Source organism: Zosterops lateralis (genome assembly GCF_965231275.1).
Source record: "Zosterops lateralis genome assembly, chromosome: 26".
Taxonomy (NCBI): Eukaryota; Metazoa; Chordata; class Aves; order Passeriformes; family Zosteropidae; genus Zosterops; species Zosterops lateralis.
In genome coordinates, this window is record NC_139786.1 from 5,951,564 (window position 1) to 5,968,310 (window position 16,747).

At 48.9% G+C, this 16,747-nt stretch overlaps 1 protein-coding gene across 5 annotated transcripts in view; it reads right to left on the reverse strand.

The window, feature by feature from the left end:
* Positions 1-2,350: 2,350 nt before the first annotated feature.
* The window catches only part of SRGAP2 (SLIT-ROBO Rho GTPase activating protein 2), a 98,232-nt gene continuing 83,835 nt past the window's right edge, over positions 2,351-16,747 (reverse strand). For 4 of the 5 annotated variants that reach the window (XM_083878466.1, XM_083878464.1, XM_083878465.1 and 1 more), the window contains 4 exons: positions 15,285-15,465; positions 13,115-13,258; positions 10,645-10,972; positions 2,351-8,166 (listed from right to left, as the gene is read on the reverse strand). In XM_083878466.1, coding sequence (XP_083734592.1) covers positions 7,783-8,166; positions 10,645-10,972; positions 13,115-13,258; positions 15,285-15,465 — 1,037 coding nt within the window. In that variant the 3' untranslated portion in view covers positions 2,351-7,782. Of the gene's footprint in view, positions 8,167-10,644; positions 11,913-13,114; positions 13,259-15,284; positions 15,466-16,747 lie in introns of those variants that run through there. The other variant, XM_083878468.1, reaches the window with a different exon arrangement.

A 16,747-nucleotide genomic window follows, 5' to 3' on the forward strand; every position in this document is an offset into this window, starting at 1 on the left:
CCGGCACGGAGCTCTGGGGTCCCTGTCGGGGATGTGGGATGCAGGGTGGGGTGTGGGATGCAGGGTGGGGTGTGGGATGCAGGGTGGGATACAGCCTGCAGAGCAGGATGTGGGATGCAGGACAGGGTGGGATATGGGATGCAGAGGGTGCAGGGTGAGGTGTTGGACAGGATGGGATGTGGGATGCAGGATGAGGTGTAGGACAGGGTGGGATGCAGGGTGCAAAGCAGGATGTGGGATCCGGACAGGTTGGGATGCAGGACAGGCTGGGATGCAGGATGTGGGGTTCAGGGTGGGATGCAGGGCAGGATGTGGCATTCAGGGCACTCTGCTGCTGCACAGGGCAGAGCAGGGCTGCTCCTGTCCCTGCTCCCTCCGGCTTCACTGTCACCAGCTCAGCATCAGGGTCCCACTGCCAGGAATCATTCCAGGCTGCCCTGGATGTGTCTAAAGGCTCCATCCTCACAGAGGTCTGAGAGGCTTTATTTAGAATTCATCAGCGTGTGGGGCATCCAAACATCGACATCACTTCCCCCGCCTGCACACAAACTCCACCCCTAATTAGTTCCTTAATTCCTGCTGAGCTTCATTTTCCCAGCCACAGGTGAGTGAGTGTGCCTGGAGCAGCCTGCAGAGCTGAGGGCACAGCCTGGCCCTTCCCTGGGGCTCTCCAGGGATGTCCAGGGCTGGGGAGGGATGGCAGAGTCTTGGTTTAACCACATAAAAACTAAAATCGTTTTGATTGAAGTAATTTTGCTGCAGCTCAAGAGAAAGGGAAGAGAAAGGGCCGGGGTGACTTCTTGAAATCGTGTGTAGTTTTATTTTCGGTGCATGGGGTGGCGGTGTCCTTAAAACAGGGCCATTAATGTGTCCCCACGGGGCTGGCCAAGCCTGGGAGTGCAGGGAACTCACCCCCAACACCTGTCTGGCTTCTTCCAGCCCTCTTATCCTCTCTTCTGCCATCCTTTTAAAATTCCCAGCTCATTCTGCCCCATCAGCAGGTTTTGCCTCCCAATCCCATGTGAACCCCAGGACTGGATGTGCCCACAGGGGACAAACCCTGGTGTGGTGGGAGAGAGCACCTGGCACAGGCTGAGAGAGAGAAAAACCCGGCCTTGACAGCAATTCGTGACAAGAATTCATTGTTCCAGCTGGTGGCAGCAAAGCCCGAAGAATAAAGGACGAGCAGCGGGCTCTGTGTGCAGCAGGGACCTTTTCCTTGGGCTCACAGAAACCGAGAATCCCACGGGCCCAGCGGTGTCCCCAGGGTGTCACTGTGACAAAAACCACCGTAATGGGGCTTGGGAGGGAGGCTCGGACCCGCCTGTGGTTTGATGAGGGTTTAAGAGAGAATCACAGCGTCTTCTGCTGCACGGTGACCAGGGGAAAAATCAAAAGTCCCTTTGTTATCTGTGCCACCCTATTGCTCTCTGACTCCTGGTTCATGTTTTAAAAAGCAAAACGCCACTCCCAGCGTGCCCAGCTGGCTCTAGGGTGGCACCACAGATTTTGGAGTAAAAGCATCCTGGATTTCCAGCTGTTCCCTACAATAAATGTGGGACAAAGAGCACAGGGATGCTCACCCCAGGGACAAGGGGGACAAAATGCTTCAGGTAAACATCAACCCCCACTGAAATGAAGTAATTCCTTCAAATCTTAAGAAAAGGAAGCCAAAATGACACAGCCCTGCCACGCTCTGAAAAAGGCCTGTGGAAAATCCGAGATGGGGGAAAGCTGGTAATGATAATAATTATGATCCAATCCATAATCTCAGCCTTAAATCCTCTTTCTCGAGACAGTTGGGGGTCCATCCTCAGCAGGAAAATGATGAAGATTAAGCACTTTTAAATCAGGTCACTGCCAGGGAAGGGGTTGCCCCGGGGGATCCTGCGGTGGGTGCGTGTGAGCCCAGGGTGGGGGAACAGGGGCTGGAATTGGGAATCACTGGGGTCAGACACAATGGGCTGGGCTGGAAGAGACCTTTACAGTCTTATTCCATGTGCAGGGACACCTCCTGCTATCTCAGGGTGCTCCAGCAGCCTGGCCTTGGACACTCCCAGGGATCCAGGGGCAGGCACAGCTTCTCTGGGCACCCTGTGCCAGGGTCCACCCACCCTCACAGGGAATTCTTTCCCAATATCCCATCTAAACCTGCTCCCCTTCAGCTCCAGGCCATTCCTCTGTCCCATCACCGCATCCCTGGTGTCCCCCTTCTCTCTGTGGCACTCACCAGCACCTCCAGCAACATTCCTGAGCATTCCAGAAGCCCCCCCAGGCCATCCTCTCCCTCTCTCCCACTCCAACCCAGGACATCACACACCGGCACCCTCAGGTCAGTGTTTCCACCATACCCAAAACATTTATTTCTCCAAAAACTATTGCTAATGACAATGGATACATTTTGTTGCCTCAGTATGGATTGAACACTTCCAACACATTGACTCCTAATACTGTACAATACTGTACCAAAAAGGGGAGGGGGGAAAAAACCAAACCAAAACAACAAAAAAGGCTGTACCTCCATATTGTACAGAGTTCTATGTACAAAGTACAATTTTACACAGTTTAATATATACACCATATATATATTGGTGTAGAAGACATGAAACAGTGGAAAACTTGTTTTAGGAAGAACATTCCATCCCATCATGGAAACAACTGCTGTTGACAACCCCCAGGTTCAGACAGAAAACCACAATTCCTGCACTTTGCAACCCGATTTTCCTGCCTTCCATCGCCTCGGGAATCAGAGGTGGATTTCAGCAATTGCCCTGTTCGAGCTACATCCAGCTGGGCTTTGGGAGGAGCTGCTGCTCACAGGTATTGCTCCAGCAGTTTGGCACAACTCACGAGTCCAACCCCTCGGGCTTGGGTCGTTCTTCACCTCTCAGGGTGGAGGAAAGGCTGGTGAAATCCAGGAGGAAGTGCCTTGGAAAGGACAGGCCCACCTACGATTCCCACTGCACACTGCTGAGTGTTCACCCTGTGTGAGGCTTGGCAGATCAAATATGAGCATGGCAGGAACCTCTCCACCTTTGCCTCTTTTTGGCCCACGGTTCATCCCAAACTACCATAGAGGAAGCACAAAATTGAACAGGAAAAAAAGAAAAAAACACACTACCAAACCCCTCACATTTTCCAGGCCTTGAACTGCTGTTTTGGCATCTAGAGGCACCTAAAAGAGATGATTTGCTGCTAGAAAACCGAGCCTGGAGAAGAATCCACCTGCCCTGTGGTGGGTGGTCGGCGGAACCGCTTGTGCGTGAGGCAGCCGGGGCCACCCCGGCCCCGCAGGCACGAGGCAGAGGGTCAAGTATTCCTTGGGTTTTAGTTCTTATTTTCAAGTACCAGGTTGTCACACAGACACAGAGACATGCAGAGAGATGAGGTGGAAAGAGCTCAAAGCCCAAAGTTCAGTCCATGAAGTGCTCAGTGTTTCACCAGAGCTGCTGCTCTTCCCCTCGGGGAAGAACTTCCCCTCCTTTCCACCCCTTGTGCTACCAGCCCACTAAAGGAACAGCTTAATGCCCCCAGCTGCATTTGTGGGGCATTAGCCAAGGCCAGATAAGCCCCAAAAAAGGGCTGGTTATTTTTGTGAAAGCTAAAAATCTCAAAATAAATAAATCCCCGGCTTGTTAAACTCAATTTTTTGTTCTGGACAGGCCCATCAGTGATGGAAATGCCCCAGTGCTGCTGTTTTCCTGTGGTTTTGAAGCAGTTTTTGAAGCAGTTCCCTACCCTGTGGCTCCCAGGTGAGTTCAGTGTTTGTGCTTTGGGGCACATCCCTCGACACCCAGGGCTTGGTCCTGCCAAGCACAGGTGCCCCTCACCTGGTCACCAGAGCAGTGCCACACCTGGGGGAGACACAGGGAAACCTCCTTCCCCTCCCACCCGCACTCACAGATGTGCTGGACAAGGGGCCTGAGCTCAGCCTCTCATGGAATCCATCAGACTGTCTCAAAAAGGGGATTTTTGGGGCGTTTTCCCATCATTCCTGATTCCTCACTGGGAGCATCACCTCCTGGGAGTGTCCCCTCCACACGGATCCCACCAGGGTGGGGCTCCAGCCTCCCCAGTCCACACCCTGGGAAGGATCTGAAGCGCTGAGAAACCGCAGACGTCGAGTTTTTTTGCAGAACATCTCCCAAAAGCTCCATAAATCCCCAAACCTGCGCCCTGCTCCGCTGAATTTGAGGTTTTTGACACAGAGAAGAAGAGAAATTAGGCAGCAAAGTCCACCTGCAATGAGCTTCTCCTGTCCCAGTATTGCTGGAGCTCTTCCAAGTGCTGGGTTGGCCCCGTACCGAGCGCAAGGTGGGGAACTACAACAAGATGGGATTTCTTGCCAAGCTGAAGTGTTCTGATTCAGTAAATAAATTTATGAGAACTCGGTTATCTTAACCTACTTTTGTGCAAGAACAATCTTGCCTTAAAAAAGAAAAAATTTAAAAGGAAAAAAAAATAAATCAACAAAAACTCCCAAAACCCAACACATGAGGTATTCAGCACAGGAAACCCAAAGACTCCTTTTGAACAGGTATCAAAATACAGACATATACAACAACTTTTTTTGTTTTTTGTTTTTGTTCTGCTGTCACAGTGCACTCTAATTATTTACTCATTTTCATTGCAATGAAATACCCAGTACAGATAAAGTGAGAGGGGTTTGATCGTGTCCCACTGCTCGGACATGAAGGACAAATTTACAATTCATAAACTTTGGACGACCTCAGAGAGGCAGAAATTAAGCAATGATTAAAGCACACTGCTCCATTCCCAACTAGGGAAATAACCCAGAAAAAGGTCTGAGCTTCAGAAACCATTCAGATTGATCACCTAAAACTGTGTTTCATTTTAAAAGTTTTTTTTTTTTGTTGCTTTTTTTTTTTTTTTTTTTTTTTTTTTGCTTTGGATTATTTCAATCCAACATCTGATGAACAAGGTTCATACAAAGCACTATCCAACAGACAGACGTAATTCCAGTTATCAAACACTTCCTTTGTCTCTATATTTGACACAAATATACGGGGGAAAAGTCACGAAAAAGAGGATTTCTGTGGAAGAGCTAAAAATTCCTTCGGGATATGAAGATGTGGAGTGACATTGGCACCTCCCCCAAGGTGTGGGACCTTGTCCACTCCACGCCGGCCTCTCCTGGTTCCGCAGGGAGGGAACATTTCCAGGTCCTCCTTCCCACCTTTCCGGCAGCGACTGCTCATCAAACACTCGTGGCAAAAGTCCTCTCGGCCTTGTGTGTTCACAGAGTGAGGCGGACAGGCTGAAAATCTCCTTTTTTTCCATCGTTTTGGGTGGGATTTTTCTCGTTTTGTCCCCTCCACGTGTGATTTTCCTGCCTGAGGAGGAGGAGGAAGGAGGAGCTTCAGCCTTGTCCTATTGCTTGTGTCAATCACAGTGCACACCAGAATTCCAGTTGAGTTGCTCCATATCCAGGTGATCCTGCCAAGCACTTTGCCCTTGGCAGCAGGATTGTCCCAGAGCTGTGGATGCTAGAGAAGCACAGTAATAATTCAGATACAGACAGTTGCTGTTACAGTAACCTGAAGTCTTGTTTTTTTTTTTTTAATTTTATTTTTTTGTTTCCATCTTATTCCACACTTCAGACCTTGAAGCTGGAAAAGAGCAGCTCCTCCAATGTGCTGTGCGTGGCTGAACACTTATTCTTAGGAATATTGAGTGCTAGGCATAAAAAATATAAAAAAGAAAATAAGGCATTAAAATGAGGCAAAGTCAATTTACAGAGATCCTGCTCTTGACACAGATTAACTTCGGTCATTTGAGACCCCTCAAAAAAAAGAAAAAAAAAGAAAAAAGAAGAAATCAAAAAAACCCAAAAATTCTTATTAAAAAGGAAATGCCAGAAAGTTCTGCCTGAGCAAAAAATTACAAGTTTAATCATTCTGTTTATTTTTTTAGTTTTCCCCAAAAAGAACAAGTGATTCCTTGGTGGTAGAAGTCCATCAGAACCTGAGAGCAAAGGTCGCTGGTGGTGCTGGTGGCATCTCCTGGAGGGACAGGGACAGTGACACTCGTACCTTGGGGCTTCCCCAGGAAAGCTCAGGAGAAATGGGAAGCGAGGGGAGTTCTCACCAAAACCTTCCCAGTTCCTGCAGGTCCTCAGCTCAGGGCCCAGAGGAAGGTGGAGAGTCATTAATTACGGATTGATTGCTTCTGTAGAGAGAGGGGTTTGTGCGTGTGGGGATGGACAGGGATGCAGGAAGACCCTGCTCCATTTTTCCAAGTCACATCCTAAATGCATCAGGAAAGGACATTTCAGCAAATCTTCTTTGTTGCTTCTTTTTTTAAGTGCCAATTAAACTGACTTTGCAGCCACCAGGAACCCACAAACTGAAAGGAAAACTCAGCTTATACGAGTGAGAAAAAAATTAGTTTTCTAATCTCGTCCTGAACTCAATATTTGATGGAAGCCTAAGACGTGCAGCTTGTTTGAAATCCTGGAAAAGCTGAAGCTCAGCCAGTCTCCACTCCTAAGTGGCACATGCCTTTTTATTTATTAAATTAAATAAACGTGGGCATTGTGGAGAATTCCCAGGGGAGTACAAAAGAGTCCGTGGATGCTGCTGGCTACGGATAAATACAAATAAAACCAGAGGATTCATTCACAGGTCAGTCCTGCAGGGTGGGAAGCCACTGCAGAGGCCACGTGCTGTCACATCCCTGTCCCCAGCAGCGTTCCCTGCACTGCTCTATAAGAGCAGAGATCCCCCAGAGCACAGAGGGACAAGGCAGGGAGCTTGAGAACTCCTGAGCGAAGTTTTTACAGTGCTTGGCGCTGGGATCAGGGTCAGGATCTGTCCTGAGGAATGGGCAAACCAGCAGAGGGTGTGTTGGGGGTGATGGGCTCCCAGCAGAGGATGCTTGTTTTCAAAATTATCTTCTTTTTTTTTTAACTTTTACATTCAGTCTCCCGAGAGCAAATGCCATGTCAGAGCCCACGGGCTGTGAAAATGACACTGGAAACAATAAAGCTGCTTTTAAATATGGGAGAGCAAAGGGGGAAACCAGTGAAGATTGTCCATAAGCAACAACTTTCTTGTGCTCCCAGACCTCAGGAACATGTTTTTTTATATTTGCACAGACACATCTTACGTAGAACTCCACAAAATCTATGAGTGTTCCAGAGTAAACTATCTTTTTTCCCATGACAACTAAAGCATGAGGCTGGATGGCCAAAGGCTTTGGCCCTGAGGGGGAGGAATGGGGAGCAAACAAACAAAACCAGAGGATGTGATGGAAGTCGAGACAGACCCTTAAACCACCGTGGCACCAGCGGGCGACGGAATAATAATTATAATAATAATAATTATAATAATAATAATGCACAAGAAACAGGCATGTCCAAGCTCCACGTAACCAGTGGCACCAAAACATGCAATAGACTAAAATCTATCCTATTGTTTCCCTGTGATAAATGAAACACAGAATATAGAAGTCACTACACCAGTATCCAAAACCAGGACACCACCAAACGTCCCTTCCAGCGGCCGAACACTTGAACAAGGCGTGGAAACCAAAATCCAACTCATCCCTTGGTGTTTTTCCTGCTCAGCTTCACAGTGGATGGTGGACTGTGGGTTTCCCAAGCATGGCAGGAGCTGTCCTGGGGACGGGGGAGGACGAGGCTGTCGCCGCTCAGGAGCTCCCGACCCACCTTCAGTCCAAGGATTCGTTAAATAGGAATTCCAACGTCTTTGATCAGAGTCTCTTCATCTGGAACAGCAGGAGTTGCACCCAGAGAGTGTGTCAGACAGTACAGGACTTGTCAGGGGGCTGCTGAGGGGCAGAGGAGGCCACGCCGGGGCTGGTGGTGCTGGTTTTGGGGAACACGGCGGGCTTGGGCCGTGTGGCCGGGGGCTTCACCTGTGTGGCCATTTTGACGGACTTGACGGGCCTGAAGGTGCAGGGGATGTCCCCAGCCGTGCTGGCACTGCGCTGGAACGGGGGCTCAGTGTCCTTGAGGAGCTGGGTGTGCAGGGGGCTGGAGGGCTCCGAGGTGGGGGCCACCACCGGGGAGGTTTTCAGGGGCTCCAGCGTGTCCAGGACGACGTCGGGCGTGTGTTTGACGCTGCTCTGCCTCTCCAGCTCCCGCAGCTCGTTCAGGGCTGAGTTCATGGTGGCTTCAATGTCCTGCAAAGCACAGCAGAGGAGCCCGGTGAAGGCACACCCCAGACACACAAATAACCAGATAAAAGGCAGATTTTGAGCGTGTTTTTGTTTTCTAAACGCCAACCTCGTGTCGAGGTTGAGCGGCACTGCATCCTGCAGCCAATGATCACTAAATTTTTCCAGCAACAGGGAGCAGAGTAATTGCCAACACTGCCTTGATGCTAATCTGGCCCTTCACTGCTCCTGATGCTGCCCAGACTTCAAAGTGAAGCCCCAGATTGCAGCAATGAACAGAAACCAAAGCATTGGTGCCCATTTTTGTGGTTTATTTGGCACGTGAGATTCAGGAGAGTGAATTCCTGAAGGGAGCACTGATGGGCCGCACACTGAATGCTGAAATCCTCCTGGGCTCTTTGCTGCCTCACTGCTTTTCCTGCTGAGCTTTTCCCAGAAATGCATTTCACAGGACTCAGGATTTCAGAAAACAGAGAAGATGTCAGGAACACACGCAGAAACCAAAACCAGCACTTCTCCTTCCTCTTAAAAAGTATTACACTATTAACAAATAAATATAAAGAGAACTTCTGAGCTAAAACCACAGGGTTTTTGTCTGAGAATCTACACACTGTCTGCTGGAGAGTCCAGTGGTGCACAGAACTCCCTGGGGAGCAGGAGAGCTCAGCCTGGCTGTGACTAACACTTTTGGCTGCAGCTTCCTCAGAGCTTTTTCAGGGGGTGGGGAAGGTAAATCAGTCAAGGAATGGTGGAAGAAAGCAGAGGCAGAAATCTGACACCTCCCACTCTATCTTGAGGCCAGGCAGATTTTTGTTATGAAGTTGGGGAAATATGTAAGATGGTCATTGGATGGTGTTTGAGCTGATACTACAGAGAAAAACAGATTTAACACAGCTTGGGTTTTCCCTCCCTTGTCTTTTTTATTTATTTTCCCCCTCCTCTTTCCTTTTTGTCCCCAGACTCTTCTCTAATGAAACAACGGAGTGAAGGTTCTGGCAGGGAGAGGAGACAGAACAACTTCAGTCAGAGCCTAATTGAAAAAACAAAGAATCTGATTTATATCAACCAAAGCCTGGGAAGGAGAGGGAGACACGAAGACAGCAGGAGCTGTACACTACATTTCCACTGTAACAAATGGGCTCAAGGCACTCAAAATGGGAAAACACAAATTCCCACCAGCATTAAACCCATCAGGTTTTAATGTGCCCTTATTTATTATGAGGAGTTGCTGTTTTGTTGATAAAAATTATGTTTAATTTTCATGTATTTCCCCGCCCCCCCCCCCCCCCCCCGCCAGCTCCTCAGGAACCTGCAGAGCCCCAGGCTGAGCAGTCAGGTCTCCCAGGGCTGGCTTTGTAATCTGAGCCTGGAGCATTCCTTGGCTTGGGGCAGACCCATCCATCCCACCCTGCAAACAGTGGGCACAGACAAATGCAAGTGCAGGCACATCCACGAGGAAGAGCCCTCGTGGAGGAGGGAAATCTGTAACTCCACGTCTTTTAGAGCCCTCCTGGAAAAGGGAAATCTGTAACTTCACATCTTTTGGAGCCAGCCCTGACTTCAAGGCCGTTGTGTAAATAACTAACTGCTGAAAACCAGCAGGGTTCTGTTCAGAGCTGGTTTCTGATCACACTCTGAGCCCTGCAAGAAGATGAGGATGCCACTGGAGCTCTGCACAAGTCAGCAGCCTGCTTTCCTTTGGGCTGTGCTGCTCCATGTGCTTCCCCTGTCACACCACAGGCAAGCCTGCACGACTGACAGGAGAGTGTTAAATCCACAATAAATACTTCATCTCTCTCATGTCTTGTAGTTATGATTGTTTAATTCTCTGCTGACAGCTTTGGAATCTGTGCCACTTTGTGAAATGGGTGATTTTAGTGCTGAGATTAAATTGTGGGTAACAAACAGGGCCAAGTTTTTATGGAGGAAGGATGTGACTGTTTATCTTCCCTCGGTGCCTTGCACACAGAGGATGAAAGCCCAGACTGAGGCTGTGTCCTAAATTAATATTGCACTGAGAGAAACACAGAATGCCTGCGGTTGGAAGGCACCTCTGGAGCCCAACCCACTGTCCAGGCAGGGTCACCTGGAGGTGACACAGGAACTCATCCAGGTGGGTTTGAGGTGTCTGCAGAGAGGGAGACTCCACTCCTTCCCTGGGCAGCAGTTCAGGGCTCTGCCACCCTCACGGACATAAGCTCTTCCTCATGCTGAGGCTGAACTTTTTTTGTTTTAATCTACAGCTCCTTGTTGCTGAACAGAGCCTGGCAGCATCCTGCCACTCCTTGGGGAGATTTGTGTGGATTAGTGGGATCCCCTCTCAGCCTTCTCCTCTCCAGACTGACCAAGCCCAGCTCCCAGAGCCTCTCCTCACCCACAGCTGTCCAACACCAGATTAAACCACACCTGGCACCCAACACCTCCTGCCCCCCACATCCTCCTGCACCCCTCGAGCAGAGCTGTCCAGCAGAAGGTGCTGCTCACCTGAGCAATGACCTCGGGGTCCATGGGGCGGTGGTTGTTGAAGCTCTTGGACCTGCCCGCCGTGACAGCCTTGCGGATCTGCGGGCTGTCCATCCTGCTCTTCAGCGACGAGTGCCGGCTGATGGAATTGAGGCTGCCGTGGCCACTGATGGAGCATTTGTCTGGAACCTCCTTGGGAAGACTTTGGCTCATTATGGGCTGAGATGAGGGCCTGGAACCGGCTATGGCTCCGGGGGAGGCTGGCTCTGCCAGGGAACTACCTAGGCCGTGGCTGTCACTCTGGCGGAACGCTCTTCTGATGCTGCCTGACTCTGGTTTCTTTCTTTGCCTTCAGTCACAAAAGCAAAACAAGTCAATACAAGCAGGCACAGGGGTGACATTTGAAGATATTCCCCCCCAAAAACAACACATAGGACAATGGGAAGAGACACAGAGGTAACCCAGATTACAAACAGACCCAGGAGTTGAGGAGAGATTGCAGTACAGTGAAATAATTATAAATTATAAATCATTCCAGTTTCACACTTCTAACAATGAGACTGAGTCCTGGCAGCTGTGCACATTCATAGCAAAACCAGAAAACTTGGGTGGAACGTGGTTAACTTGGTCAAGAGGAGAAGTATTTATACTGGAACAAAAGAAAAAAGAAAAAAAAAACAAAAACAACAAACCCTCTGTGCCATTGACAGGTTTTGATGATGTGTTTTTATTACATTCCAAGAGCAGAGCTACAATCTTTGACTGGAGGACACAGTATAAGTCTACTAAGCTCCTGGCCCAAGGCATCAAGTTATTACTTTCAGAGATCAGCAAGCAAAGACCCCCAGTTTGGGGGTTTTTAATGATCATTTCCAATGATTGCTGGTGGTAAGAGATGGTTCTTTTTCATGGCTTTGGCAGGACCACAAGACATTATCTATGCAGGGCTACAGATAAACCAAAGGGATGATGTCAAATGGATGAACTGGTCCAAAGAATTTAGTTTCTACCCCAGCACCATGAGGTCTGACAGCACGATTCCACTCAAATCATGGGAAGGCCAATGCAGAGAATACTTTATGCCATAGGTCTGAAGCTTGGCATCCATTATACAGGGAAGGATCCATTTATATATAGCACCAGCCCCATGAATAACTGCAAGAAAGTGTTAACTCCAGTAGGATTTTGGCATCCAAATAATAATTCAGTGGGTGGCACAACTGTCATTGCGAAACCATCTGATTTAATTTTGCTCAAGTCTGTTCACACATAGGTCAGAAGATTCATTCCTAAAGAAAAAACAACAAAATGAGTCTTATGCTACTTACTGCTAAATATCAGGTTCCCTAGTAAAAGGGGGAAAAACAATTCCCCAAAACTGGAGTGGACATTCCCCAGGCTTCTAAAAACCACACAACTCTACCAAAGCCAGCAGATGGTGAAGCTCCAGCACAGGTCTGATACTACACAAATCTCTCTATAACTGGCAGAATGGCCACTCCAGTGGCTCAGACAGCAAATATCGTAAAAGAAAGCCCAGATCCCAAGCTGATGCAGATTAATGCGGCTTCCCAGATATCAGCGGAGCTCTGCTGAATCCCAGAAGGAAGGACCAGGCTCTCTAGGCCACGAGCAGGGTCCAAACCTTTTAAAAGGATGCATTTGTGCTAATGCCTTTACAGACTAGATTGTGTTAAATTAACTGAAGGTTAAGAACATCCCCTCCCATCAAACTGTAATTATCACATAATACCTTCACTGCACAATGGAGAGAGCTGGGGGGTTTTTAACATGAAGGAAATAATCAGAAAGATACGGGGGATAAGCCTGTCTAGAAAAATTATTTAAGAGATCATGGAATTTAGTCTGCTACTAGCTTGATTTTCCAGCTTTTTATTATGTCGAGTGTTGGCTAAAGCAACAATTTCTGGTGGAGGCGGCAAGGTTAGAGCAACAGGGGGTTGTGCTGTTCCACTGCAAGCATATGGTTAGTAACCCGAGGTGAGGAGTGCTGCAGAAACAAAGGAGTGCTCCAGGCAGTGCCAGATGGAGGGACTGCAGGTATGGCATTTATCACAAACTGGGACACGGCTCCCTGGAGGAACTGTGCCCCCAGCCCAGCAAACAGGACGTGGTCAATGTGCAGGAGACGTGACACATCACAGGACACGAGGAGGGACGGGGACAATGACACCAGATCTCATCCCACCACTCCCCTCCCTTCCCCTGTCTGCTCAGGGCATAAAATAGGGCATTTTTAGGAAAACAGGGCCAGATGGCACCTTGGGGACAGCAAAGAGAAGCCAGTGGGGTTTCAAATGAGTGATGGCCACATTGGTGACAGTGAGGGGACAGCAAAATATGAGAGAGTTAAAAGAGGGGGAAGCAGAGAGAAATGGTGGCCGTGCTTGTTAATGAACCTTTTCCAGGGAAGGAAGCATTTCACTGGACTCATCAGCAAGCAGGGAAAACAATGCAAGGCTGCTCTTACTTGTTGATGTTTGCAAGGTAAATGTCAGCGACGTGGCCCCCGCTCGGGCAGCTGGCACCAGCTCTGGTCACTTTCTCCTCCGGTGGCTCAGAGTTTATTTCTATCTCTGACTTGGGACTGGATCTTTCCGACATCCCATCCTCGCTAGAAAGGAGATGGGGAGGGTGTCACAAGCACAGCAGGAGCAGCAGGGCTGGATTCCCAGCCCAGCACTGTGCAGGTGAACACCCAGCATGGCAGCACAGGGTGAGGCCCTTGAGAATCACCATGTGTCCCTCAAACCACTGAAATGATCTTAATCATCTTGTTCCACCCCCCTGCCATGGGCAGAGACATCTTCTGCTTCCCCAGGCCGCTCCCAGCCCTGTCCAGCCTGGATTTGGGCACTTCCAGGGATCCAGGGGCAGCCACAGCTTGTCTGGGCACCTGTGCCAGGGCCTCCCCACCCTCCCAGGGGACAATTCCTTCCAATTCCTTTCCAGTCTAATCCCACCCTTCTGCATCCTAAGGCCATTCTCCCTTGTGGAAAATCCCCCTCCTCCTGTGCACCCTGGAGATCTCCTTCACTACACACCAGAACAACTCCTTTATCCACCTCTCAGAGTGGGAGGTGTTTCTCCCCCTGTGTGAAAAGCTGAGTTCTCCCGTGGTGTGTGGCCACAAAGCCCCACCCCAAGGTGATTTTTGGGGCAAGCCCATGTTGGAAGCTGAGAATTTTAGCCTTTCTGTGCTGACAGACACTGACCCTCAAGTAAACACTGTATTTGACCTGAGGCTGTGGAATAGGGTCCCAAAATTGCGTGACAGCACTGGGATTGTGGGTGTGGGGTTTGAATAGAAACGCGTGATATCAGGGGGTAGAAAAACCTAAGAGTTTAAGGGTTTAGTACATGGTGATATATATATATAAGGCAAGATGGAGGATTTAAGGTGTAGGTTAAGCTCTTCTTTTTCACTTTCTTCATGGGTTTGGGTGGTGGCTTGTAATTGGGTGAATAATCCACATTGTGGGCCATGGGTGGTTGGTTATTGGGTTAAAAGTAAAAATAATTTAGGTGTCATTTCTTAATTGGAGAATCAGGGCTTAAAAGACCTCAGAAAGAATTAGAGACAGAGCCATTTTTCACCTTGTAAGCCAGAACTCACAGCTTATGAGACTGTAACATAGATAAGAGTTAATAAACATCTAAGACTGAACACGAATTCCATCTCTCATGCAATTAATCCTGGCTCTAACATAAGAAAAGAAGACAAAAAGCCCACAGTTTGGGTTTTGCCTTTTTTTCCTTTGATGTGTTATCTGAGTCTGATTAATATTGATATTAATTTATATTATTATTTATTAATAATTATTAATTAATATCCTCTGATTATGAAACAACTGAGCCCAAAGAGGAAAACTGCGTCTCCCGAGCATTTAATCCCAGCTCTAAAAGAAGGTAAAACAACCCCACAGGCCCAGGCTGCAGGGGTGTCACCCCACTCTGAGATGGTTTTGGAGGCAGCCTGGCCTGTGTCACCCTGTAGCAATGTATCTGTCTAACACAGGCCATTTTGATGCACCAGCCAAAGTGGTTGTGAGTATCAAACCACCTGCAGTTCTGTTGTTAGAGCTCTCAGGAAGTCATCAAAGTTACTGAGAAAACAACAGGATCCAAAATAAGAAAAGAGCCTGAGAAACTGTCTGCAAAAAATGCAAACCCTGGACAGGGGAAGCACAAGGTGAGGATGGACATTGAGCAGCTGGATGTCCTGAAGGATGTGCCTGCCTCAGGGAGAAGCAGCTGAGCCAACCCAGAGATGCCCAGGTGGACAGCAGACCTATAGAATCTATATCTGCCATGGAATGTGAACAATAAACAGCTTCTGTTGGGATCATACTAATTCTGTTTTTCAGTGGCCCATTTTCCCCCTGCAACACCCCACCATGAGGAGGTTCTGGAGGCAGCCCAGGCTGAGGGGTGTCACGCCAAGGTGGTTTCTGGAGGGACCCCAGGCTGAGTCACCCCATCCTGAGATGGTTTTGGAGGCAGCCCAGGCTGTGTCACCCCATCCTGAGGAGGTTTTGGAGGCAGCCCAGGCTGCAGGGGAGTCACCCCAAGGTGGCTAAGGAGCAGCCCAGGCTAAGGGGAGTCACCCCACCCCGGGGAGGTTTTGGAGGGTTACATACGTGTCCTGCACCACGATGTACTGGTGAGGGATGAGCCCGTCGATGCCGTTGTGCCGTCCCTCCCACCAGTCGTCCGAGGCGCGCTGGTACAGCAGCAGGGACGCGCCTTTCTTGAAGGACAGCTCCCGTGCTGTCCTGCCCAGGTAGTCAAACTTGGCTATGGCCTCTATGGGCTCACACTCTAAGGGGATAGAAGGGAACAAACAACAGTTCACTGAACACCTGGGGGCTCAGGTGAACAGTCAGCAGTTCAAACCTGCCATAAACCAGAGAATGAAGAGGACAAAGTGTTCCTTCTTCTGGCAGCAGAGGGTTGGAGGCAGGAAGATTCAGAGGGGATCCCCTGAACTTAAGGATGTTGCCCTTTCATCCTTTACCTCATCCCTACACAGAGGGACATTTGTATTTTCCAAGCCCTAAACCCCCTCACAACAATGATGGTAAGGGCAGAATTAGGGTTTCATTAAAATCAAAAGAGTTTCATTAAAATCAAAAGGCTCACACTCTAGGAGATAGAAGCAATAATTCACTAAACACCTGGGCTCAGGTGAGCAGTGTAAATCTGCCACAAACTAGTGTATGGAGAGGATAAAGCATTCCTTCCCTCTTAAGGCAGCAAAATTCAGAGGGGAACCCCTAAACTTAATGATATTGCCCTTTCATCCTTTACCTCATCCCTACATGGAAGACACATTTGTATTTTCCAAGCCCTAAACCCCCTCACAGCAATTCAAGCCAACAATGATGGAAGTGGTGAGGGCAGAATTAGGGTTTCATTAAAATCAAAAGGGTTTCATTAAAATCTAAAGGGTTTCAGAGGTGGGAAGCAATCAGATTTGTTCCAGACAAAAAAATCTGCCCGTGGTTCACTTCCTTAAAAGCAGCTGAAGTGAACCCCCTGGGCAGGCAGGGGAGGGAAACATCCTCTCATTCCAAGCTGCTTCAGAAATAAAGCATCTATTCAGAAGGCAATTTCTGCTGCCTGTGAGGCTCACCTGGCCCAGCAGAGTGGAATTCTGGCACAGTGGGAGGCCCTGCTGTTCATCCCAGGGTCATGGAAGCAAAAAGAAAACATCCAGTGCCTCCAGAGCTGGGCTTGGTGCAGGGCTGAGGACACGGAGCTGCTCCCTGGGATGCTCTGTGCCCACTCCTGCAAAAAGCTCACACAGGAGCTCCCTGCCACTAATCCAGGTCCCTGCAGGGCTCTGGATTATGCAGAGGCACAATAAGGGCATTTAAAACACTTCAGGAAAATCAGTGTGGAATTGCCGTGGATTATTTTTACGGCTCCGAAAATAATCTGCCACTGTTGGAGTGTAAAATGTGTGTTAAGGCAGCTCCTGGTTCTTGGGCAGGGATCAGGGGAATGGAGATGAGCTCAACCACACAGCCCCAGTGGGCTCCCTCTAATTACTTTAAAGGAGCTTTAATGCAGCCAAGCAATCCATGGAAATTGAGTTCTT